Source organism: Bombus vancouverensis, chromosome 2 (genome assembly GCF_051014615.1).
Source record: "Bombus vancouverensis nearcticus chromosome 2, iyBomVanc1_principal, whole genome shotgun sequence".
NCBI lineage: Eukaryota > Metazoa > Arthropoda > Insecta > Hymenoptera > Apidae > Bombus > Bombus vancouverensis.
In genome coordinates this window covers 1,845,194-1,872,576 of record NC_134912.1, presented here as the reverse complement: position 1 = coordinate 1,872,576, position 27,383 = coordinate 1,845,194, and the positions used below count along the sequence as shown (strand labels likewise).

At 29.5% G+C, this 27,383-nt stretch overlaps 5 protein-coding genes across 8 annotated transcripts in view; 2 read left to right on the top strand and 3 right to left on the bottom strand.

Annotated features, from left to right (window-relative positions):
* LOC117163931 (uncharacterized) overlaps positions 1-4,658 on the bottom strand; it is a 91,482-nt gene extending 86,824 nt beyond the window's left edge. For 2 of the 3 annotated variants that reach the window (XM_033346676.2, XM_033346677.2), the window contains exon 1: positions 4,458-4,657. In XM_033346676.2, the coding sequence (XP_033202567.2) occupies positions 4,458-4,536 (79 nt within the window). In that variant the 5' untranslated portion in view covers positions 4,537-4,657. Of the gene's footprint in view, positions 1-4,457 lie in introns of all 3 variants that reach the window. The other variant, XM_033346678.2, reaches the window with a different exon arrangement.
* Positions 4,659-6,001: 1,343 nt separating this feature from the next.
* Positions 6,002-9,997, top strand: LOC117163933 (transmembrane protein 53). Its single transcript, XM_033346679.2, has 5 exons — positions 6,002-6,763; positions 7,524-7,731; positions 7,815-7,967; positions 8,187-8,312; positions 8,425-9,997. The coding sequence occupies exons 1-5, from the start codon at positions 6,549-6,551 to the stop codon at positions 8,701-8,703; spliced, it is 981 nt and encodes a 326-aa protein (XP_033202570.1). The 5' UTR covers positions 6,002-6,548; the 3' UTR covers positions 8,704-9,997.
* Positions 9,998-10,306: 309 nt separating this feature from the next.
* Positions 10,307-11,848, bottom strand: slx1 (structure-specific endonuclease subunit SLX1). Its single transcript, XM_033346680.2, has 3 exons — positions 11,248-11,848; positions 11,101-11,152; positions 10,307-11,011 (listed from the first exon to the last, which is right to left on the bottom strand). The coding sequence occupies exons 1-3, from the start codon at positions 11,424-11,426 to the stop codon at positions 10,466-10,468; spliced, it is 777 nt and encodes a 258-aa protein (XP_033202571.1). The 5' UTR covers positions 11,427-11,848; the 3' UTR covers positions 10,307-10,465.
* A 510-nt stretch (positions 11,849-12,358) lies between these two features.
* On the top strand, positions 12,359-14,335 carry Nipsnap (protein nipsnap). 2 transcript variants are annotated; one of them, XM_076625058.1, is made up of 6 exons: positions 12,359-12,458; positions 12,572-12,733; positions 12,857-13,039; positions 13,262-13,430; positions 13,551-13,818; positions 13,976-14,335. In XM_076625058.1, exons 2-6 carry the CDS (start codon positions 12,651-12,653, stop codon positions 14,122-14,124), a joined length of 852 nt encoding a protein of 283 aa, XP_076481173.1. In that variant the 5' UTR covers positions 12,359-12,458; positions 12,572-12,650; the 3' UTR covers positions 14,125-14,335. The 2 variants fall into 2 exon arrangements, with proteins under 2 accessions (XP_076481173.1, XP_033202580.1); XM_033346689.2 differs by having other exon boundaries at positions 12,386-12,733.
* Positions 14,336-20,599: 6,264 nt separating this feature from the next.
* Positions 20,600-27,328, bottom strand: Tao (Serine/threonine-protein kinase Tao). Its single transcript, XM_033346681.2, has 12 exons — positions 26,993-27,328; positions 25,605-26,047; positions 25,155-25,503; positions 24,835-25,010; positions 24,540-24,702; positions 24,091-24,440; positions 23,768-24,013; positions 23,474-23,701; positions 23,115-23,354; positions 22,518-22,775; positions 22,026-22,282; positions 20,600-21,799 (listed from the first exon to the last, which is right to left on the bottom strand). The coding sequence occupies exons 2-12, from the start codon at positions 25,908-25,910 to the stop codon at positions 21,679-21,681; spliced, it is 2,694 nt and encodes an 897-aa protein (XP_033202572.1). The 5' UTR covers positions 25,911-26,047; positions 26,993-27,328; the 3' UTR covers positions 20,600-21,678.
* Between the last annotated feature and the right edge of the window lie 55 nt (positions 27,329-27,383).

Here is a 27,383-nt window from a genome sequence, read left to right as displayed (position 1 = left end):
ATTTCACGATTTTCTTCAAAAATAATAATGAAATGGACAATATGATTAATTCTCTCGCCCAACATTTTATCTAAACTTCCAATTAACTTCTCATGATAAAAATTGTCATTCTCCAAGCACTATTCAAATTATAATCGAATAAAAGTCACAAAGACGAAGTGGAACAAAATTTAATTAAAATATAAATCAACGACTGAGGTATTTTGGGCAGGATCAATCACACAGGAAAACATTCGTACGCGATTTGTTAAATCATTAAAATTCGTAAAAGTTATGCCCAAAAAATACGTCCTGTGTGAATTACATAAATAAACAGCCGACCGTCCTGCGACCTTTTATTCGGAGTAATCGAAATAATTAAAGGCAGTTTCCAGAAGAATGCACTGTACGTGAAACAAAATACACATACACTTGCGTAGTTGCAGGTTTCGAATATTCTCGAATGTCCGTCTCTATGATTTGCTATTAACAGAAACATTTCAGATAGTTCAGTAGATCAGTGACCTACTGAGAAATTTGTATTATCCTGTGCATCGATAATGATGACCGATGACGACAAACATTATGGCAAACAATGCCCTGCGAAAAATAGAAAATTAAGGGAGTTAATTATCGACGGGCTAATTACAAAGACGAAAGCGAGTCAACAATTGCCATCATTGGGTCGCGAAATGTTTGATGAACTACTGGAAATTGCGCCGATTGTCGCACATGTCCGAATAGAAAATATTTCGAAACTTTAAAGAGATATCAGCCTATAACTGTTTGTATGACAATATTCCGTGACAAAAACACACGACAAGTAAAACGTAAAAACAGATGTAATAATATAAAAGTAATAAGACATAGAAAAAGCAGCAATAGCCAGAAAAATACTACAACAGTAACAGAAAAACACATATTTTAGTAAGTAACAACCCGTCACACAAGTGCGAAACCCTTTGGACAATGAGTGAATGTCAAGTTTGAATAATAAGGATTTAATAATATGACATTACAAAAAAAGAATATAAAGATATATTACGGGTTGTACTGACGACGAACGACACAGGAACAAAGTAAACCAAATTCAACAAAACAAAGGTATTATAATATACCTTAAGCAATCAAACGTAACAGTTGAAACGAAATTATTCAACGCGAAACCTCCACCCTCGTCAAATTCACAAACACATTTCCATCGCAGTCAACCTAATATCAGAATATAGGATAACAGGAAGCTAAGGTAGTCGCGTAAAATTCATAGCTTCCGATTTTCGCGAAAAGAATTGGGCGTAACGAGTCTTAAAACACGATTATCCAATCGCGTCGTAAGCGAACGGCGGTAGTAAGGATTTTTCGTAGCTGGAAGTGATATCGAGCCGGTTCAGTTAGATCCCTGGTAGAATTCTTGTTCCGATACAAGACGCCGACTATCGACGATATTTTCCAACGGGGTGTAAGAGCGGCGCGAGGCAGCGATGCATGCCGAAACTGCATAAAATAGCTGTTCTTCGTATTTCACGGCGTTCAGAGGACGATAAAATATTCTCCGGAGTACACTTTGCCTGGAATTTCATTCGTCGTTTGGAGCTGCCGCGTATTACGGCACGTAATATACCAAAGGGAGTCGTTGTTGCGTCTGACAGGCCGGTGCACGAGTTTTGAAAAGGTCATCCGAACCTCCGAGGAATTCATATTAGACAACCGCGCGTGCGAACAGCTCAACAGCTTGACAAGATGATTACCGTACAATTTGCGACATTTCGTCGGAGGATTATGCCTACGATTGAACAGTCCCACTCAGATTCGACTATTCCGCAACGCGCACGCGATCGATGACTTTCAAAGTAGCCTTAACCAGATTCTACGAAATCTTCTCATCCGTCAGAAGGTAATTTTTGTATAATTTTTAACAATCGCTGTGTATGTGTGATAATGCCTTAATCTCTTAATAGAAGGTAACGAGTTAAACTGTCGGCCGAGTATTTTGTTTTTTTTTTTCGAAATAGATTATACATTTCCCAAGTAGATTTAGTCATAAGTTTAAGTATATTTCCGACTGTTGATTTCATAAGTAGAGTTTGTTATACGTATATGTATATCAGAATATATAATATCAAAAGTTGCATTAAGACAGAATTGTATTTATTATTAATTATTATAATAATTAGTAAAATTATTACAATAAAAGGCACCTTACGATGCAAATGTATGTACTACATATGTTTTATAAGATATATACATATCTTAATCTATAAAGTCATAATGATCAAGGACTAAACTAAAGACGATTTATGTCTCGCTGCATTAGTTGGTCAAGTACTAATTTCAGTACATCGTGATCTTTATATCTGTAACACACATCGGAGTGTACACATCGAAAGAATGTTCTAACAATAATAAACGTCATGAACTTTCCAGGTACGCCACTGAATGTCAGAATTCGTTTACTCAAATTCGATTTTTCATAGAAACGTAAACGCCTTTCACAAGCAAAGAAATGAAAAATAAATGGTTGAAGCGATATAAACACTCCGACCGTTCTTCGTCGTCGAATATTCTTTTTGAAACGCGCTCTATTTAGTCAGAATATGCCGCTTCGTCACTCGTCCAAAACCCAGTTCCTAAAGATTTATTTTTGTTGTAACAATAGTAAAGAATGAAAAGAGGAAAAACAATATTTTCTTTCCCATCACTGCCATGATAATGCAAAACTAAATATATCAATAGAATTATTAAAAGATAAAGAAGTTAACTTTTTCCAAGACATATTTTTATACATAAAATTATGGATGGCATACAGGTAGAGCTATACAAATTGAATATTCAGTATAACAGTTATTTATAAATGTTTAATATTTTCTACGTAAGCAACGAAATATGTATTTTATTCAATTAATTTACCTATTTGGAACACTGTGCATCTTCACAAAATTCTCATAATTAAACTGCGAATTTTTATATATATGTGAGAAATATAACGGCGCAAAGATGCCCGGGGTATAAATAGTATATAAAAATGTGTAAAATATAATACTCATTATAACGATATCAAATAATTTTATCAGTAACATTCATAAAAATATGAATTTGCATCAATGTCTGCAAAATTTATTGAATCATATTTGTCAAATTTAACGCGTGGTTAAAACGTGAATATCAATGAATCAGTTCTTTTATAGCCATCTGAAATAGATCGATCTTAAGTCATTAATTCCATGAGCAATAGCTCAAATGGAAAATCCGCGCGAAAAATTGGTCCCTCGAAATAGCAATCCGTTATTTGGGTTACTTTCGATGACTATTCAATGACGATTTCAAAGACGAAATCGTGCGGCCCTCGAAAAGAGATCCTTGTTTAACATCATAAACGCATTCCAACGTCGAGGAATAGATGAATGAAACACGGAACACGATACTGTTTCATAATTAAACGTCAACCTTGTTCGTTACGTTAATTGACAAACTTGCTATCATTTTGTGGTTGCTATTTTGTATGCATACGTGAATCTGGTCGTTTCCTTCGTTCGTATGATAAAACTGAAAAGTTTGTTTAAAAAAGTTACACGCAAAAATATGAAAAAATCAAATTAAAAAAAGATAATCGTGTTAAAGAAAAATTTGTTGTTTTATAATTGGTAATTTCTTGGTTATTTCGTTATTTCAGTTTATTTTAGTAAACGAAAAATATAACGTTTAGTATTAATGAAATTTGTTTGATATATATCGTTTGTCATTTCGAAATTTGAAAAATTTTGTTAGCATTTGTTTATTTTTATCGAAGCGATTCTATCGCAGAAATAGAAGAAATACGAATCAAATACAAGAATTGGTAAAGTAAATGAATATTAGTGAAAGTATTTTATATGAAGAAGACTCCTTTTATAGTCAAAAACGTCTATTTTCTATTTCTACTCAAATTTTATACTATCACATATGTAAAAACAACAGTACTACGTAGATATTTAAAAAATAGTCCAAGTAATAAAGTATCTTGAAAGAAACCTTCCAAAGCAATAAACACAAATATCACTGTCAGTGTAATGTTTGAACAATAGCGTATTAAAGGTTTTTAAGTAACAATCAACATTAATCTAGTATTACATATTAATCAACATTAATCTAAAATCAGCCTTAACCTACTAATATCTATAATATATTGACCTGCTATTAACTTACTATTCACATAAAACGATTTTATTAAACAAATTTTTATACAGCTCCTATTTTCTTTCTATAAAAAATGTCAAACCTCATATTCATGACTCTCCTTGTAATCAAAATGCTTTTTAATCACACAAATTTCACATTGTTGTCATAAATCGTAAATGAATATAACTAGTGGCCACCATAAGAAGGAAAAAAAACATTTGTCGCCGAACAATTACTGCTTGTATTACTAAAAGGAGGCTTAATTTTTTAATGACAACTCCTGAGGACGATAAAGTTTTATCGAATTTGATCCGTGTACTCACCGTATGGAAGAACAAATCCACAGAAAAGCGATATGGAACAAAGGAGCCACAGGAAATTCGCACTTTTCTCGGTACACATGGCGCGATGCACACTGTTATCGGCTGTTTTCAAACACCCGTGCCGTATCGCGCGGCCACTCTCGTGGCTCTGAGAGTTCCTCGTTAGATTTCGAGTTTGAATCTCGGTCCTTCTCTGTCTTACGCTCTTCATCTCGCACGCAGCCTCAGAAAGCGGTCCAGCGCCTGCTCGCTGACAATATTCCGGATAAACTAATCCGAACAGAGGGCACCACTATTCAAGCATGTTCACCTGTACCGACAAAGCAGATAAAAGGTGGTAACTGTTTCCGGAGAGAACTACAGAATAATACTGGTTTTGCTAAATGATTGTTTTACAAAATAGGATTATAAATAGTACTAACAAGCTACACCTCGCCAGCGAAAATACATAGTATGTTGTAATAAATAATCAATATACATATGTATAATAATAAACAATCTTTGAATGGATCTTCGTTGATGGGTTGGCTTCCAATATTATCAACTGAACATAGAATAAAATTAGAATTATAATACCCCTAGCGGTTAGAATTAAAATCTACTACTATCAAAGAGAATTCTGCAATTTGATAATTCTGAGACCAGGGCTCTGAATTTTGAAAATTCTAAACTCTGTTATTTGGAGATACTAAAGTTTAAATCTATGAGTGTGAAGCCTAAAAGTTAAGATCTAGAAATTCTGAGCTAGTTTTTAATTAGAACTTAAAGATCTAGGTTTTGATAGTTTTAAGATCTAGGGTCTGGATTTGGTATCTGGGGGATTGTGGTTGGTAATCTGCGATTTGGAGTCTGGGAATTTTTTAAATGATTGAGGCCTGGTGGTCTTAATATCCATGAATTCTAGAATATCTGGAAATCAGTTATTGCAATCTTGTAGTGTATATTTGAGATTTCAATTTAAGGCCTGGAGATTAAGTATATGTTATAATATTACTGTCATTAATAAAATTCTAATTTTATTCTACATTGTATCGATAATATTGACACAAGAGTTCAAAAAATTCGCAACCCTCCAAACTAATATATGTATAGTACAAAAAATGCTAATAGAATATTAGGTTATAAACAAGACTAGTTAGGCTTACTTTATAACTCATCCGTATTTCGCCTATCATGATAATACGTCATTTTGCGCAACACTGCCATAGGAGTAAAAATAAATCAATGCCATCAATTCTGCTTTGTGTGTTTCATAGTAACTTTATTTTTTACATAATCTACATTTACAGTACACATGTAACTACAAAATTTTTCTTTGTAAAATGTATAACATAAAAAATGTTAACACAAGAAATATTTCTCATTCTTAATCAACGATTATTTAAACATTTAATTAACATTATTACCATAATGTTGCACATCATATTATAATACATTATTGCTATCATCACCAATCAATTTACATTACCATGACGATATCTACAACTATCAGGATCCAACTTAATAATTCTATATGATACCACTATTAGCTGTGAAATTCCGCGTCAGCTAAAACGCATAAAATTTTTGCACACGTGTAACATGGCATTACATCCGCACCGCAGCATCGTGAACCTCAGCGCCAAACCCGATAGTCTATTATCAGCTATCATGTATGGTCCACATCGACCGAAATCGATATTCGCTATCGATCGGTAAAGATTCGACTAATGGAGAGTCCCGTCAACGGTGACGTCCAGGAAGAAATAAAAAACACTCTCTCTACGTAGAGAGGCCAATGTTAAACGTCGACGTCCTCATTCGTGACATCTAACTTTGGTATACAACCATACGAGCCTTTGATATCGATCCTCTGGCAGCTCGGTTCTCTCGACTACGACAGCGACGCAAGCTCAACTCGGAACGAGGATCCCTCGCGGTAGAGGGGTGATTTGTCCTCCCTTTCGTTACCGCTACTAACTCCCTCTTCCCTCCCCTCCTCCCAACCTTTTCCCTCACCCCGTTAGCTTGCAGCCCCCCTCACCTTCTGTGTTTCTTTCTCTCCTTCTTTCTCTCGCATCCTCACGAGGAGGAGAACGAGAAGCAGGAAAGATGAGCAATCAAGAGGACCTCGACTATTACATCATGTTCCCGTCGTTTCCGCCGTCCCCGAAGGATCCAACGTTAACCACCGGTAGTCAGGATCAACGTGAAGAGTTCGTATTCGTTTACAAGGAGGACAAACGACCGGTAATAGTGCTACTAGGATGGGCCGGCTGTCAAGACAAATATCTGGCCAAGTACAGCGCAATTTACGAAGAGAAGAGGTACTGATGTTTTGCAAAACTAGCCCTCCCCCCTTTTAACTGTTCCTTCTTTTCCGATTAATTTCTTTCTTCTTGCTTTTTCATTCTTTCGTATAACTGGAAGTTGAGGATGAGAATATAGACAATAGTTTTTACGCGATGGTCCGTGATGATAGATTTTGTGGAGTAACAGTTTGATGAGCAAGTGTTAAAGTAGAAGGATGGATATACGTTGTACACGCATGTATTTTTTATGACAAAATATTGGAAGAAAATGTAGAATTAAGTGTCATAAAACTGTTGATAAGACATAGTAGAAAATGCCGGCAATATCATGCCGATGATACTTGTTTATTTAATCGATAACAATTTAGAATTTGACTTCCGAAATGAATTTTTTTATTTATTCGAATTCCTAGTGAATGTTGTTGTATTATTAGAATTTATCGTTAGCAATCAATAACTCAATCGTACTTTACAATCACTAAAACATATAATAATATAATATTACACAAGTCAATAATTAATTAATCATAAACATTATTTTGGATCAATAATAGAAGATATATTCTATGCATTTATGTTTATACTATTTTTCTATGAAATGCTTTTATAGTAAGTAATTTATTGTACCATCCATACATTTCAATGTTTTCGGATATAAAACGTAGTATAAGTCGAACGATACTCTAATAATCTATAAAATATATTATATACTTCTATATAGTAGAGATTTACAAATTATTTAATACATATTGATAAATAATGTTCCTTTCTCAAGCTGCATCACGCTACGATACACGGCACCAGTAGAATGTCTATTTTGGCGAAGAGACAAAATGCCTCATATTGGCAAACGGTTGATCCAGGTAATCACAGACAAGAGTTTAGATCAACACCCGATATTCTTCCATGTCTTCAGTAACGGCGGTGCGTTTCTATATCAACATGTAAGCCTTGCGATGCAACAAGCTAACTCACCGCTTAAGGTAAAAAATACTGTTACCTTTCACCTTTCCAACATTCTCTACATCATTGCTTCACATAATATACATTAACATTGAAATTCTAGGTCAAAGGAGTGATATTTGATAGCGCACCGGGAGAAAGAAGATTAACCGCTCTTTTCAAAGCAATTAGCGCAATCATCGGCGGACATCCACTTACAAACATACCAATGTCCTTCCTCATTACGATCTTCCTCTCTATACTTTGGTTTTTAGAGGTATTAATAAAGATATTACTGGACTATGGATTTTTATACATTTTGCGAAATTTAATAATTAAATATAATATTTAGTGAATAAAAGAAATCCCTGTCTAGGTTCTATTTCTTTGTTGTGTTCATAAAAATATAAATTTAATTAATAAAAATCCGTAGTCTAGACATTACATTCCTTTTGTATCGAATTTATTAGTATTACCAATTTAAATCTTGATTTAGGTGATCGCTCACGCCCTTGGACGTGGTTATCCAGTGCAAACGAACCCGATCGGTCTTGCAGAAGAATCCTATTCTTGGCCGCAATTGTTTCTTTATTCGAACACTGACACTTTAATTCCGGCAGCGGTATGTATATCCTTGACATAATAGTTAATTGCAAGAATCCACAGCAGATTAAATGTATTTGTATTTTATTCTTTTATATGAACTTATATATTATACTTGTTCGTATTTCAAGGACGTCGAGAAATTCGCCAGTCGACGAGCAGAACGTGGTGTACGAGTGCAGCTGGTACTTTTCACCAATTCTCCGCACGTCAAGCATTATGCTACTTATCGTGATGCCTACGTAAATACAGTTTGTAGTTTCATCCACGAATGCCTGACGTCACCAAATTTAGAATGCCTGGAATTGCCTCAGAATCATGGTATAGAAAATAATTCCCGGAATTACGTCACTATGCCAAGTCTTACCAAAAGAGTTGTGCTACCTCATGAGGCTACTAAGTTAAATTAGAAAAAAACAAATGGAATATTAATAATAGAGTAGCAATATGATCGATGGAAGAGTCGTGTTCTGTACAATTTTACATGTACGATTATACGCAAACAAAAATGGACAAACTGGAAGATTAAGAGGGTCGACATATTGTTTGATTTTCATCGTCGAACTTCGTATATTTGAATATATGACACGCATTTTCTATACAACGTTGAGTCTTGACATTATTATGAGAATCTTCTTATTCGTATTGATATTAATATGTAGTGAAAAGTGTCAGCTACTCAAAAAAATGCATTTCATATAAAATAAATTTTTACTAGAATAATTTTGTTTGTAATATATTTTACTGTTGTCCTTATTTGTTGTTAAATAATCATTATGGAAAATATAAATCATTTAATTGTAGATTTACACGCACAAATATGATATATAGATAATATTTAAACATTACAGCACAGATGCTTTCAAATTTAATTTTAAGCAATTTAATATATGTTTATGCAAAGCTCAACGTTGATTCACGTGTAAAGATGAATTAATCTTTAATTTTTCGTAGAAATTTTAAAAACTAAAGTGAGCTCGACCTCTCTTTCTTCCTTTTGTCCTCTTATACTCATTCTACTTCCGCTTGGTATTTCCTTCGTATCTTCCAGTTTCTTCCTTCGCTGTGTGTTCTTGAACGTCAATGTGCCTGAACTTCACAAATCGACACAATTGCGTTCCTTTCGAGAATGAAAGAAAGAAAGTACACATTCGAGTAGTTATTCAACAGTGTACAAATATACGCAAGTACAATTCTGAATTTCCAGGAAGTAAATGGAATAATGTTGCAATACACCCCAAATTTCCATGTTTGAAATATTTCGTAACCTCGTATAGTGAATTGAAATAGAAACTCTAGGTGCACTTGACAGCGAATTAAGGTGAAAAATTGGAAATTAGGAACCTAGACGCTTGTTGATGTGATCGAAGTGCGCACAAGAAATATACGTTATTAATTGAAATCTCGAGGGATCATAATCTCACGATGTTTTAATTTCGACGTAAAAAAGTTCTCGCACAAAAGGATCAAGCTGGTCTTGATTTAGCTTTCAATTTAATTGCGGTTGTAATTAAGTATCAATGAAACAGAGGAATTTTCTTGTATCTCTCCTTATCAAATAATGTTATGTCTCTACATAAAGTACACAGCACACACACACATCACGTGCACGCACGCACGACACACAACAAACACATATATATACATAATATATAAATATATTTTGATCTGTCGACTAGTTAAAAATAAAGACTGATAAATATACATGATTTGTTGTTTTTTACAGACATATAGCTGTTAAATAAATGAAATAATCAATATTTAATATACATTTATGTCTTTTTCAGCTAGAATATGAGATATGAAATTTTTGTTTCATGAAATAAAGATATATAATATCAACTAGTAATACATTTATGAAATCTTTGTATAAAATGTAAAAGCGTTATTTTTCCTAACATTTTCTTCGTTGAATTGTTGTATTACAAATTTTAAAAATCAAGTTATTAGTAGTAGCCTATAATAGTAGCTTATTAACTTAATTATTTGCACATGATACAAAATAAGAAAATGTTATAATAATAATTCATTTTATTTTCAAAATTTTCTTTTACAGATAAAACTTTAAAAATAATAAAAAGTTGGAGCAATTAGATGATCTTAAATTGTTGATATATTCATTGTTATCATTGTTAAAACTATATACAATTGAAAAAGTTTATATAATTTACCTCAAGTATAATAATCTTCATCACTAGAAACTTCTTGCAAATTTCCATAACAACCAATCTTTTTTCTAATTAAATCCCCCCATAAAACATTGGTATTACAAATAGGGCAAGTACCTTCAATTGGTAAAATCATGTTGCCTTTACGAAACAATTGTGCCAAACAAATTAAATGAGATATTAATGAACAGCTAGGTTTTATACAGCTAACTGCTTGTTTTGTTGCATCTAGAGGTACATTACAAATAGAACAGATTATAGATGATTCATCCAACGTTTCTATTGTATCATTTGTCTTCTTAATCTTTTTGGAAATTACTTTTCCATGACATATAGGCATATGCATTGGAGCTGAAACATAGCTAGAGTACTTTTCAAAGAACTCATAATCTAGCCAACGAATTGTTAAAGGTAAGCGACACCAAGGTCCAACTTTTAACATATTTGACAGAACCAGAAAGCAAAATTCAATTACTTTCTGTTGTGATTTTTTCTTAGGCACATGTTTCAAACGGCGACTAATATGAGGGTGTTGCCAAGCCCACTCAAACTAAAAGTAAAAACAAATTAAACTTCAAATGCAAAAATTACTGATAGAGTGCTACATAATTCTTTTTTTATAAAATTAAATGAACGTACCCTAAGGGCGGATGTATTATTTGGAAAGCCATGAATAATTAATACCATATTCCTAAAAGGAAACAAGGTATCTTTTTTACAACTTACATGTAATTAACATAACAAAGAATAACATATTTCATGGTTATTTAAAAATTATATAATTACCATGGCCCTTTATTACTCGTTTTCCATGCACCTCCATGTTCTTTTCCAGCATTATGTTTCTTAAGTCGACGACAAGGATCAACTGTATATCCTATATATGTCCTTCCCTTATATTTTGGATTCATACAATATAGTAAATATACACCATAAAAGTGCTCTATAACTTCTGCGTTTTCCATTTTCAAATTAACTAGTATAATACATTAAACTACACAAAATTTACAGTAAATTTGAATAATAAAGGAACTACATCAGAATACAATAAATGTTTAGTGTTATGTTACCAAAATAAAATCATAGAAAAAAATTAATTTTATAATTTTATTATCATTTCATTATTTACTCTCTTCCTATTATTAAATTAAATTAATAATGAATTATAAAGATTAATGTATATAATTGACCGTGTTAACCTAACATCCCATGTAACAAGTTCAAACCTAGCCAAATTTAATATTATCAAAATTAGGTTACTTATAGATGTCCGATAATGCTATCGAAAGAATGTAAACACGATGATTAGCAATAAAGACTTATAACATATTATTATACATATGTATTTCATAAAATAGATATTGAATTTAAAAAAACATATAATTCAAAAATATTTTCAATAACAAATAAAAGTGTACAAATCTTAATAATATTACAGTAAATAAATAGTACATATATATATATATATATATATATATATATAATACCTGATAATACATATATATATATATATATGTATTCTTATATATGTATCCTTTCTTAAAAAATAAGTAAATTTATGTACTACATAATAGATTATTATATCTTGTATATATATATAAACGCGAATAAAAATTTAAAAAGTATTTATTGTAGCACGTTTTTAAAATCAAAAATGTGTAATGTTTATTTGCATGAATATTGAACTTTTTAAAATTTGCATTTATATACTTATAAATTTTTTCATTTTTACATATCCATTTATATCTTTGTTTCTGAAATTTTTCCTCATTTATAAATTTATATTATACAAGCTAAATTATATATGTACTAATTTTCTTCCCATATATGACACTATTATTGCAAGTTATTACATCCCTCTCAATCAGGAAATAAATCAGAATGGAACTAGTATTTTGACGTCATTGCCGCATCAAGAATAAAATATTTTATTGAAAGACGCAAGCGCTGTGACACTAAATTCCATAGTTTATCAGACAGGTGTATTTTTCACGGTTGTAAGTTTTATTTCGTGTTAAGAAGAAGAAATCGCGAATGGAGATAAATAAGAATAGACCAACAATAACGATCGGTTTCTCCGGGAATGTAATTGAAAGCGCCGCGTATTTAGTTGCAGCACTGTCGAAATTACGCTTTGATCTTGATTGGACACAAACCAGAAGAGATCTGTACGCGAGGATCCAGTAAGAATGGCTGCCGTTTTTAGAAGATTCAGAGCCGTGCAGATCACGGTGATCGGCAAAACTAAACTACCGTCATTTGTTACCAGCCGGTAGGCGATCACGACTGCAAAACTTTGAAGAGCCCTTTTTTCATATGTTTCGTGTATAATCTACGCGAGCTAGTATATAAACGGCGGCTTTTTAGGGCAATAGCCACATCGTGTGTGTTGTAGATCTTTTGCAAGGTCATCGATCCGACAGGATATCAGCGAAGGATGGATAAACAAGCTTTTCGTAAGAAAAATCGAGCCAACCAAAGAGTCTCATTCAAGGATGCTGTCAGATAAAGGAGTTATTTACGCCTTGCACACGCACAATATTCGACCCGATTCCATTGATAAATATTTGACCAATTAGTAAGTTAATTTTGTTTACATTCCCTTTATCTTAATGTCAAGTCGTATGTTTAAATCATAAACATGTTTAGAATACTCGCACAAAAATTCTTTCAAAATTGTTTTTCTTGAAGTTTCAAAAAAATATTAGATTTTGTTTATGTCGCAGAATTGGCATGCACAGAGAATTATTTATATTAGGAAAATTATATGGGGACATGTTTGTATTTTGGAATATTACAGTGAAGAGATTGTTAACATTATAAACTCCAAGAAATCTGAATTGAAATTGGAGCTTGTTGGTTCATGGACTGTCGTAGCTGGTGATATCGATCAAGCGTTGCATCTATGGCGATACTCTGGTGGCTATGATAGTGTTGACCGCACACAAATTGAATTGTCTAAAGAAGAGGTATGAGAATTAAATAAATTTATTTATATATAGTAATATAAAACAAACATTTCATATATTATTTTATTATTTATTGTTATATGATAATTATATGTTATATATAATATTGTTTACTCTCAGGCATATCAACAATTATTCAAAGAAAATGGCAAATATCTACGGTCGCGTTATTTACAATATTTATTGGCATTTAGCTATTGGCCTCCGCTTACAAAACGAAATGGTTCCAATATATATGAAATACGTAGTTATAGGTTACAGCCTGGTACTATGATTGAATGGGGTAATAATTGGGCAAAAGCCATCAATTATAGACGTAACAACAATGAACCTTTTGCTGGTTTCTTTTCACAAATTGGCAGATTATATAATGTTCATCACATTTGGTGTAGGTATTAATGTTAATATTATTTATGCATTCCTTACGTACCAGATTAACAATATGAACTATATATAATATTAATTCACAGAAAAGATATATATAATTTATATTAAATATATATAATCTATATGTTTGTAAGAATAAAAGACATGTTCATTTCCAGGCTACAAAAATCTCCAAGCGCGAATGGAAACTCGTGAAAGTGCATGGAGATCTCCAGGATGGGATGAATGTGTTGCATATACTGTACCATTAATTAGGGAAACACATTCCCGTATATTAAGACCAACTAACTTTTCACCAACAAAATAAGATTTTATGTCCACAAATCTAAATGCATTTGTATAATACAATTTATTTCTTATGTTTACATTATAATGTAAAAATATTTGTTATATTATACACACTACGTTTATATAACTGTATAAAGTAAGCGCTCAATATGAAATGAAATGTAGCATTTTGTTGTATTGCAATTACTAAAATGTATTTTAATAAAATTTAAACTTCTTTGTTACTATAACGCTTCACGATATATTTTTATTGTCAATTTTTAAATACATCTATATATTGATGAGTACATTAATCGTTGTATTTCTGAACATTTATCTATCTTCCTTTACTAAAATTTGCTACTTCTAATATTTACATAATGATTGATCAATAATTCAATAATTATCTAGTTTTAGTGAAATAGTTTATAATAAAAGAGGTATGGGAAGGTTATGAAATGCGAATAATTATTAAATATCGTTTATTTTTATTATCTATTCATCAAACTAATCTGTTTAAAGTTTAAGTGATAAACATGTCCTCCTCTCCAGTCGTATAATTCAAAGGACATATTAATTTAATTAGACATGGAAATCTTGACAAACGAAGGCCAATTACAGACGTTAATTGCATTTTATATTTAATTTTACTGTATTTTTCTTATAAAGATACTAGTCTTTAAACTTTATTAATTAAGCTATATAAATATACATATATACGTATAAAATAAAATGATAATTGTCATTGTAATAAAGAATATTATTATTGATAATTAGACTATCTCTCACAATATTGCTTGTTATGTTGTATTGATTGATTGTTATGGATTAGAAAAAATGTTTTATATATAAGTATATTTAGTATTTTCTCATCACTTAACACAATTAATAGTCAAATTAATTTAAAACACTTCAGCATTGCTTAAATTTTTACTATACTATACTATACTTTTACTATATTATTTCTAAAAACAATTTTTACCTCTATTTAATGCATCAAGTGCAGGAGTTAGAGTATATTATTCTGTATGTTACCTTTTCACATACTTTTTTAAATACAAAGTTAATGAAATGAAAGATGATTATCTTATGACCTACATCATGTACTGTATTAAAATTTATTATGTTAATGTCCTTTGTATGAATTCTTATATCATACAATAAAGATTTAATTTGCTTGAATTATCCTTAAAAATTATTATGATTCATGCAGCATTATTCTTACAATGCTGATGCGTTTCAAGAATAGAAAAAGTTGAAAATGAAGTGGAATTCAAATTATAGCAAATTTTTCTTATAATAACGTAAAAGTGGCGCAACAGTGGAGGACTTATATGTTTAATAATATTGAAAATAGAAAGCATCTTCAGAACACAGAAATAAATATCGATGAAATCTTTGCGAATTACGAATATTTACAATATACAAATATATATACAAGATATATATATATATATATATTAACCAACATATTACTTTATAAAAGAGAATAAAATAAGTCAGAATAAAATTCTGTATTAGTACAAAGTTTTGACATTTAATTATTCTATGTCAAGTGATTCTTATATCAATATTCTACGCCAGACAGTGTATTTTTTTAATTATCTTATAATTATCTTTTCAGTAACAATATTTTTTCGTAAATATTAATGTGGAATGGAAAGTTTAATATTGTTAAACAATTAATTCTGAAATAATGAAGATTCCTTATCGGAATATTTTATGTATCAATATCAGTATTTTATTTTATCTTTAATAGAAGAGTTTATTGTAATTAATAAATGAGCTTTATAGTATATATGATTCATAATAACCCAATTCTAAATATTATTTTCAATTGCGTTTTAAATTAAAAAGTGCTAAAAAGGATAAAAAGTTGAAATTTGTATTGTTACATAGTATTATATTATAAACTTATATAAACGTAATCATTTGACATAGAATAGAAATTTAATTTTTACAAAAATGCAAAAACTATTAAAATCAGTAATTAATAACTTTTGTAATTTATTAATCTTATCTTGTGACTATGCATAATGTTTTGTACCAAGTAAAGTACAAACAATATAATATCAATTTAAAACGTTTTACTACATCACTGATAATATCATATTATCGGAAATTATACTTGATAAAGTAATTTGATTGTTATGGATTGAAATTCTAATAAAAACCAGATTTATATAATATATCAAATAATATTGCAAATACATTATACACATACATACATATTCAGTAAATGTAACATAAAATAATTTCATATAATATAATACTATATATATTAGAAGTTTTGTTCATTATTTCGTGAAAGGCAAATTAATAATTTACTCCAATGATATCTGTAATTTTGTCTGATTTTGTAATTTATATTATGGACTCTTTGCATAAAATTTTATTCTTTTAATCATATAAAATATACAGATATTGCCGAAAATCTCATAAATCTCCGCCTATGTGTGCTCTGAAGTGTTTTCCTATCTTCTAAAATTTAATCAGTGTTAATTCTTGAACAATGATTATATTCATCATATTATATTATGCAGTCCTTTTCTTGTTAGAAAATAACACTACTAAAAAGGAAAATTATAATCTAGTTAAAGCCAAAAATTATATCCATGATAAATGTTAGTATATTCACCAGTACATCTGTTACTTAACGAAAGCAACATTCGTTTAGTAAATCTTTTTTCATTTTTAAATTGATTTGCAAGGATATTATACATTTTAGTTTAATATTAGTGAATATACTATAATACAAACTATTGTCAAAACTAAGAAATCACACATGGATGGAAATAAGTGAGAAAGAAACTGATTTACATTGATTACAAGTATTAATTAGTAATTGATAATTGATGTGCCATGCCTATATTGAATTGGCTAGTTTACTGTATATCACGTTTTAAATTCAAATTACCAAGTTAATAGACATAGCTGTGGAGAATTCAGTAAATTCTATTACATTAAATCCTACTCTTCATAATCAAGATTCAATTTCAAAATCTTACACAGAGTGAATAGATATTTACAAAATGCTAATAACAACAAAAATTAATATTTTAAATTAATATTTAGCATTTTTTTGTAATGATAATCACATAGTTGTGATCAAAGAATTACGTCTTTCCTCTTCTTTCTTTAATACATACATACAATCAGACTTATAGAGAATCCGTGCAACACTTAAGGAAAATGATTATAAAATAACGTTAACATTAATATAATTGACTTTAATAATAATTGAAGTATATGTATGTGATGATACTATTTATATATTTGCTTACTTCACATGAAATTTCACATAAAATAGTATGACCTATCCAAAACAAAACATTTTAATAACTCCTTATACTATATATATGTGTATATATATATATATATATATATATACATATTTCCCAAAATTCCATGACATTAGTTCTAAATAAAATAAGAAAAAATTATTTATCTACAATTTTGTAATATTAAGTTTCATTTTAGTCTTCTTAGAATATATATTTATAATATATATTAGTCCTCTTATGCAATCCATAATTTTTGAGGCAAATATGTTAATTTGCATTCATTACAAACTGAAAATATTAAGAAGTTTTATTGTGGATATATTAAATATTTTTCTTAGATTAAAAGTGAAATATTGTACATACACTTCCAATTTTTACAAATTATAGAATTTGGAATCATTAATGAATAAATTTTTATTTATACTTTAGTTTCGAATATATAACACAATTTTTAAATTGCTATTAGCTAAATGTAATTTTTGTTATAAAAGGTTTTGTTCTTTTATGTATATAATTACAAGTCATGGACAATCTATAATACATAAATTTTAATTTTAGGTTTAATGATGCATGAAAACATTTTCTCTTGTCCACTTCTTTAGAGTTTGATACAATTATTATAAATCTATATCTAAATATAAAATTTCCTGTAGTTAAAATTCTCTATACTTCTTATAAATTATTTTTTGTAAATTGTATTCCTATAAAGAATCAAATAACAGTACTTTACACATTGAAACAACTTTCTTATTAGTCACAATTATAATTTGATTTTTTTCTATATAAAATACAAAATACTCTAAGAACAAATATAGTAATTATCAAATTTATTAGCATGATATTAAAGTAATTTATCTTAAATAAAATGCATTTATATATACAAAACATATAATCTACAATGTCAAAATATTTCTTTATAAATCTATAATAATAATTTTATGAAAAGATATATGGATTGCCTATGGACTAGGATTGAAATATTATGACTTATTTTATTTACTCATATCACAACATAAAATGTAGCACGAACATCTCTATTAGTCTCTACTATTTATTATCAATTATAGAAGTTCATTAAAAGTCTGTATTGTATTCATGTATCCTCCTAAGAATAATTAAAGGAAGAATTTACACAAGATACATATTAATATGCAATGCTACAAAACAAATAATTCAGTTGATTGTGACCATTTTCATTTAAAGAGTTTTGAATACATAAATATATATATATAAATGTTCCTATTTTTGCTTTACATTTTTATTATTGTAACTGAACACATTCTCAATTTTTATATTATGGAAATTCTACTTTTTAATTAAGTCGTTATTAATAAATAATATTAGTATACAAGAAAATTGGAATGTGCACTACATTTTTAATGTAAACAGAGGTAAAACATAATAGATAAATATTGCTTGTCATTTTCATTAAATTATCAATTTTATGATGCAATGTTAGAAAAGCAAAATAATCTAAAATAATTTTACTACTTCAAAATTAAAGCCTTTTTACTGGTTTTACTATGCGTGCATAGAAGAAATATTTTATTATAAAAGATATGTAGCTTAATTTATGTAGTATACAAATTGATATATTTATGTAAGTTTCTATTGTATTGAAATATATGAGTAGATAACTATATATTATATGTTATATGACATAACATAAACATAATTATTAATGAAAAGATTTTGAATTTAATGGAAATAATTTTCCCAAAATAATATTATTTTCGTTAATTGTATTGTAGGGAAAATATAATTAATAGTATTGTAATGATTTAAATATTAACAAGTAGAACAGTCACAATCACTGAATTTAGATGCAATACTTTGTAATAAAGATGAAGATATGTATATGTGTGTATATATATATACATATATATATATAATATATATATAATATACATATATATATATATATATAATATATATATAATATACATATATATATAATATATATATAATATATATATATATACATATAAAACAGAACAAATACATGGAAATGTTTTAAATGAAAAAAAGACAGAAATTAGATACTACAATATAAAAGTACAACATTGGGATGTGTACTGGATGGAAACTTTGGACAATTATAACAAAATATGATATAATACAACTGAAATGTTGATAATAAAAGCAACAATAGTGCTATTCGAATAAACACTGAAAGAAGAAGTACTTTATATCTGGAAAATTAATATAGAAGATTTGTGATATACCAAAATCAATATACAGACTAGAATAATATTTGCAAATTCATTTTAGCAAGTAAAAGTACATATAATTTAATAATTTTCTGATCAAGCAAAATCAAATGAGTCGTTAGGTGTAACAATAAAGTAGAATTTTTATATCAATCTTAATGTATTATTTATAATGATAATATATTAATAATAATGATATTTGCTTCATTGGTAAGTATCATCTTGAGGAAATGCATAAGTTGAATTGAATCATATGCTAAAAATAATATTGTTTACATTACATTATATTTTATTTAATATCGCATATATGTTTCCATTTTTGCCAAATAAAATAGGAGGAATTTGTTGCTAAAAACAATATTTACTTTCAGCATATTATTTATATTAAATGCCAAAACTTTGAAAATATAGCACTATATACATGGGTACTTAAAAAACACCACTTAAGTTATTTTCTACTTCTTTGGAAATAAAAACAATTGTTGAAAACAGGAAATATTTGATATTATATTTAAACATACTAAATTACAATTAATTATTTTTAGCACTTTTTATAATTTGTTATTTCTTATTATAATAAAAAATTATAGATAAAATACTCTATTGTACATTTAAATTATTGAAGAAAAATTATAAAAATTTAGGAATTAATCTCAATACATTATAAGATACAACGCTACTTCCATGTTAATCATTAGAATTTTATAAGAAATTTGAAAATATAATACAAAATTATATAGTAATACAGTAGTATTATTATAATCTTAAAATATGTGATTAAGAATATTATAATTATAAAATATCTAAACATGACATCAAACATTTTTTATCTAAGACATTGTCTTTTATTTTTAAAATGCTAACCTTATTACTTAAGTGAATTATTTAGGTATTTCCCACTGTATAAAGTTTCTTATTTTTTATGTCAAATATAGAATAATATGGTGTTTTAAAAAATATGTATCATGTATTCAATTACAAAAATTAACGTAATTATGTAAATAATTTACAGAGACTTGCATCAAGGCTGCATATGGAATAATATCAAATTAAAATCAAAAAAATATATTTTAATGTTGAAAGGAATTTGAAGTGGACACTGTCATATTTTGGTAATTCAACAATAATTTTATTATCAATTTAATTTTTGATATTGACATTCTTTCTTAGTAATGTAAAACAAATTGTATAAAATAGTAAAAAAATGTCTTTCAATTTTAGAAATTGATTTCTCATTGAAATAACAAATATTATCTATTATGAATGCATTATTATAACTACAACATAAGATACTGTAACTAAATTTTTTCATTAGTCTGTCACTTTGTAAATATCTTAATTACATTAAGAATGCAATTAAATAAATAAATCGACTCACTCAGTTTTTGTTAAATCAGACTAAGTGTCACTGAAAGTTTGAAATAAGGTTTTCGAAAATCAACACATGCAATTGTCAGTAAGATTATTTAATACTAGACCTTCGATAAGTTAAAATCTTACCGAAAATATTATTCCTGTGTTGTGCTTATTTCAAATCTTCAATTAGTCAAAATCAAATGTATAATAATTCGAGCATTATGATTATACTGTTTTTTCTTTTTTTATTATAATTGCAAGATATTGATAAATAAATGTCTCTAAACATTTTCTGTAGTCGCATATAAAATTTTCTGTATGCTATAATAGCTGGCTTACTTCAAGCCCAAGAACATTAAGATTTACTTTTCAGTATAGTAGATGAGACTGATACTTAAAAGAGTTTTCCTTTTTAATCCTATTTAGTTCACAAGATATTTGGATATGGTTAATAAATATTACAACGTTGCAAAAAGCATCTAAGTTCTTCTTCAATATGAAGCTCTCTTTCCAGATAGATCACATTGACATATTTTGATAATTAAAAAATATGCTGTTACATTAATTTCAGTCCAATACACATTCCCAACCCTAACAAACCTTTTAGGTTTGGGTCAATGCATATAACGAGCCAACTTTTGCTATGTATGTAAATCATTGAATTAAACGTCGATAGACTCGTTATGCATTCACTACAGGCAAACGTACATACATACATATTCTATTAATTGATTATGATTAAAATTAAAGACTATTAGGGGGGAAGGATGTAGAACTATTACTGTGAGCCAGACTTAACATTGAGCCACTAAGGCTTTCATCGTCTGGGTAAGATTCTTTTGATGCCTCAGCTATCGCCAGAGCACTGCAATAATTTGAAAAAAATGTATATAGATACATCTACAATATTTCTTTCTAAAATTCTTAAATTTATCTTTCTATTTTATGAAATGGTAATGAATGATTAGCTTAGCACAAATATGAATTAAAAATAGAAGTATAGAACTATAGAACAGTTGAAACATCTTCTTCTCTCGTTAATATTTACGAAATTTGTTCGAACTAAAAACTATGAATCACAAATTACATACCTGAATCCTATTCTTGCACTTTCCTCATCAAATTGTTGTAATTCACGTTCTTGTCTTTCATGTAATAAACGTATCCGCTCACTACGTTCACGAAGGAATTCCTGAGTTTCAAGCTCCATTTTCTGTTCAAGCAAAGCTCGTCTAACTGATACTCGATCTTCTAATTCACGACGTTCTCTGTTTCTTTGAGCTTCAGCTTGCATTTTATTCTTAGATTGATATGCCATTAGAATTTCTAATTCATAATTTAACCTTTCCTATAAAACATATGAGAAATAATTATTACATTTACATTGCTGTGGTTCTAATACTTGTAGGATGTTTGTTTCAAGCATTATCAAAACCAAGTTTTAAAATTATAATATGAACTTTTTTTGTATATTTGAACAAAATCATATTTTTACAAACTCATTGAAGAATATTAAGTTCACGAAAGAACGATTTTAAAAATCCTGTAATTTTATCAGTTTTTAAATAAATGCAACATTTTACCTTGAGGTTATGGCATTCAACTTCTTGTGATTCATCTAAACGTATACTTTGTTTCTGGAGCATTTCAGCAATACTTTGTTCATACTGATCACCCAATAAAGCTAACTTCCTTCTTTGTTCTTCTTTTAATTTTTTGATAACAGCCTTTTGCTCTTCTTTAGCTGTTGTTTGTAATATTTGAGCTTTTAATGCCTTATATTGTCGCGTTTGTATTTTACATGTTTCCCTAAATTGTTTTCGAATTTGCATTTCTTTTTGCTAAAATGATAATAAAGTATAAAAAAACTTTAATTTATCTATATAAGATCTAAACTTTTATTATTTTTCCCGATATCGGATTTTATTGTTTAAATGAAGTGTTTATATGTTATGATGTTGAAATATATGTTTAATTTATAGTATTAGATATACGAGGGGATATATGTGTTTAGGATTGAAGAGTGGATGAGTGTGGGTCTTTGGATGTTGTAAGGGTTGTATGGGAGTAAATGGGAGTTAAGTATATATAAGCCAAGTCCTTTTTCTGAGCTGTGAAGTCGAAAAATAAATAAATAATAATAATACTATCGTTTTGAAAAATTAAAACATGTTACTTACTTTGAGACTCTTAGGTTGCTGTTTGAGCTCCAATGCATGCTTTTTACGCAAATCACGTTCTGCTCTTTGCATGTAATCTTGTTGATTAGAAAGTTCTGTAGCATGTTGTCGATGAACTTGATCTTCTCTAAGAGTATGAACTGCCCTTTGTTGCCTGTATTCAAGTTCTTGTGTTTTTTCATGATGTCGTAATAACATATTATGTGCTTGTTCTAATTGTTGTTGTCTCTTATTTAATTCCTGCATGATACAAATATATTTATAACATATATTTTAAAAAATGTATTCAAATATAACAAAATGTTGATAACAAAGTAAAACGAAAGAATTATCTATATAAAATAAAATACTGTACTAACTTCTCGAAGTAGCTCTTGTTCCAAACTATGAAAAACAAGTAGCTTTTTTCTACGGAATTTACGAATTTCGAGGTCAAGGTATTCTCTTTGCCCTCTTGCAAGGCGTTGCTCTTCTTGCGCTTCCATTTGTCGTAAATTATCTTTGTGACTCTGAAGTGTAGCATCTCGTTGTCGCTTCGGTGTAACTTCATCCTGAGATAATTCTTTTTTCCATCTTTCTTTGTAAACCTTAAAAAAACGAAATATCATTAATTATAAAATATTATCGAAAAATATAAAGCTTTTTTGAATTACCTTATAGTCTTTCTTTTGCTGTGCTTCTAATGCTTTCCGATCTGCTTCCTGTCTACTTGTTATCTCTTTGTGCAGTTTTTTCTCAGCATTTTGGTTTTGTTTAAGCTTACGTTCTAATTCTTGCAAATGCCTTAATTGAAGTTTTTCCAATTCTTTACTAAACTGTTGTAAAAGAGTTTCATATTCTTTATCTAATAATTGTTTATGGGATTCCATTTCCATTTTACAACGTTCTTCTAATTTTACCTTTTTAAATAATTATAAATGAGATATATTGTTCAATAAAAATTACATAATGTTTAGATATTAAATTATGCACTTACCAAAGCACCTTGATGTTCCCGCCTCATTCGTTTATATCCACTCATTTGTTCATGCATTTCCTCTTGCATATGTTCTTTTTGTTGTTTAGTTACAATTGATGTCGTCCTAATTGTTGCAAAATTATTGGCACCATGTTCAAGAAGATTGGCAGTGACACCACCTGCTGATATTTTATGTCTATTTCGTACAGATCCCGTGGAATAATCATTTGCGTCAGCATTTGGCAGTGGCAAGCTATTGGTGGAGGAACTTTGAGAACTGGCAGAAACACCCATTGAATGAATTGAATGCTCTGAGGTAATTGAATTGCTCTTGCTACTATCACCACCTGTTTGTTCATCTGGAGTATCTATAAGATACAAGTAAAAATATAAATATAAAAATCTAAAAAAGGATATAAACAAATACTATGATCTCAAATCAAATTTCAACTGAAAACTTAACATACCATCAGCATCACCAACTGTACTTTCAGTTTCACAAGCATCGATCATTAAGATCTTCTTCATTTTCCGATAATTCAAATTATCCAATTCTCTAACAGCAGCTTTCGTTCTCTGAATTAAGTCTATTAAAACTTGTGGAGAACGCGTTCTGGTGACAAATTGATGCTGTAAAATTGAAAGCCTATAAGAAAACAACTAACTAAACTATAGTATATCTGTTTATACGAAAATTGAACAGTAAAGCAGCAAAAAATCTATATACTAAAGATAAAATGAAGATTTCTGTAGAAGACTCACTGATAACAGTTTACCAGAGGCTGGCCTTTCAGTTGGACTTTTAGTTAGACACACTTCAACGAAGTGACGAAAAACATCTGACCAGTCTGGAGAATTTAAAGTTGGTGTGTCATTCTGAGCAATGTGATACAGAGCACTCATAGCATTCATATTAAAATAAGGTGGTTTTCGCTCCGCTGAAATTATAATAAATATTCACATAATCCAATAAATAAATTACTTTAGAAACATATAAAAAAACAAATCATTTAAAATATTTATTATATTATGTGAATTTTTTAACAGAGTAAAAATATATAACTAAATAAACATTTTAATACCTAATTCAATACATGTTATCCCCAAAGACCATACATCCACTTTTCCATCATATTGTCCTTCATCCATAGCTAATATCACTTCTGGTGCCATCCAATAAGGAGTTCCTACAAAGCTATTTGCTGGACACTTTATGCTTGCCGATCCAAAATCTGCCAATTTTACTGTACCATTTTCGGTAAGTAAAATATTTCCAGCTTTGACATCTCGATGTATTCTTCCAAGAGAATGAAGATAATGCAAACCACGTAGTACACCTTCACAAATTGCAGCTATTTCATCTTCTTTTAATGGTCTCTTATGAACTTCAATAATGTCTGATGCAGAACCAAGGCAATATTCCATTACCAACTATAATTAATTTATAAAATTCATCACTGACAATTAAAAGAATGCTTATAACACAATATTATTAAGATATGACTTATTAAAATAATTTTGAAAATATATACCCAGGCAGTGTGGTCCCTGAGATAACAGCCCTTATACTCTATTGTATTAGGATGGTTAAGTTGCCTAAGAAATCGAATTTCTTTCAAGATATCCTGCCACTTCTCAACAGTTTGTTTTCCCACATATGACATTTTCTTGATGGCAACAATTTCTTTGGTAAGCAAACATCGTGCATAATAAACAGCCCCAAAACTGCCATGCCCGATTTCACGTAAGTCTTCAAATATTTTCTCCGGATCATTTTTTTCAAATAATTCAGCAATCTCTGGGTCCTTAAGGCTACCAGGCCTTGGAACAGCTGGCATAGTAAAATGTTAATAATTAAATAACCAAGGCCTATTTCAGACACCTTTAGATGTCTTCTTGTCTTTCAATCTTCTATGCTAAATTTTATAATATTACTTAATCCTCTGTCAATCCATTCCAAAATTTAACATTCTATCTGTGAAAAAGAAGCAAATTATATTATTTTTAACTTTGATAATTAATAACTAAACACTAAATATTATACTACTTCTAATTTGAATATATTAATTGAATTTACTTAGATGATTTTTCATTTTATTTAATATTAAAATATGATTCACATACAAAGTATAATGAATAAAGTAAATATGTTTTTCACTAAAAATAGACATAATTTTTAGTTAATTCTTGATATTTCTATAAACTTTATATCGTATAAATTAAGTTATTTTTAATTAAGCAAATATGTGTATAATACATAACAACTTTGTATATTATAATGCACTGTGATTTGCATACCTTCATTTCACATTTCTCCTAATTTAATTTTTTATAATACATTAATAGCAGCAAGTCTCTCAATAAGTTCAATGACAAACAATATTCAACAAACACAAATACACAAGTTTGTAGGATATACAGGGAGTACAATTAAAAATCTTTCCTCGCTATAAAACGTATTTATAATTAAGATGAGCTTGACACTTATCACGAGGTCCTCAATACGAAACACACTATTCTATACGTGGAAACTCATTTGACTTGAATAAATATCATATGTTTTTAAACGGAAAATCTGCAGAGAAGATCGAATCGAATGTTATCAATAGTAGGTGAAACTCTTAAGGAGCAAGTATTTTGACGGTGAGAATAAAAATAATAGTAAAATTGGGGTTGGTAAGCAAAGAAGGCGGTCGAGTGAAATTTGCAGGAGGTAGAAATGCGGGCGTAAGGAGGGTTGGGTCTCTGACTTGAAGCAATCGCGTCAGATTGGTCCCGCAAATACAGTAGAGGGATATCGTCGGTATAGCCAAAAAGGCTTGCCGTGTTTGGATCGGGTGTACAACATCGTGGTCAGATCCCGGTGTATCAACTGTAATTTCTCAAAAACTCCGGCAACAAGGAAAAAAGTGATATTCACCTCCAAAATGGCGAAGGAGCAGGCACAGAAGCATGCGCGCAGCTCCGAGCACTCTCTTCAGGCGGAGCACCTCTTTTTCCTGAACTTGGCCGATCCTTCGAGCATATTAAGATCTGAGGATCACGATTTTTTGTTGTGCAAACGCACCGCACCCCGGAAAAGTACACGCCTCGTACGTGTCACGCACGTACGCACACACGCGCGAGACGCGACAATCCGCGGCAACGCAACAATACGGCACCCACTATCGGCCGGACACACGAGAATTCGCTAACTTTTTGACGCCTTTTCGGCTAGCCTGGGTGTACTCTACACAGCAGGCGAATTCTCCGACGATGATCAGTGGCGCCTCTACGTCGATCAAGTACTAAACTAAAAAACATTACCGATA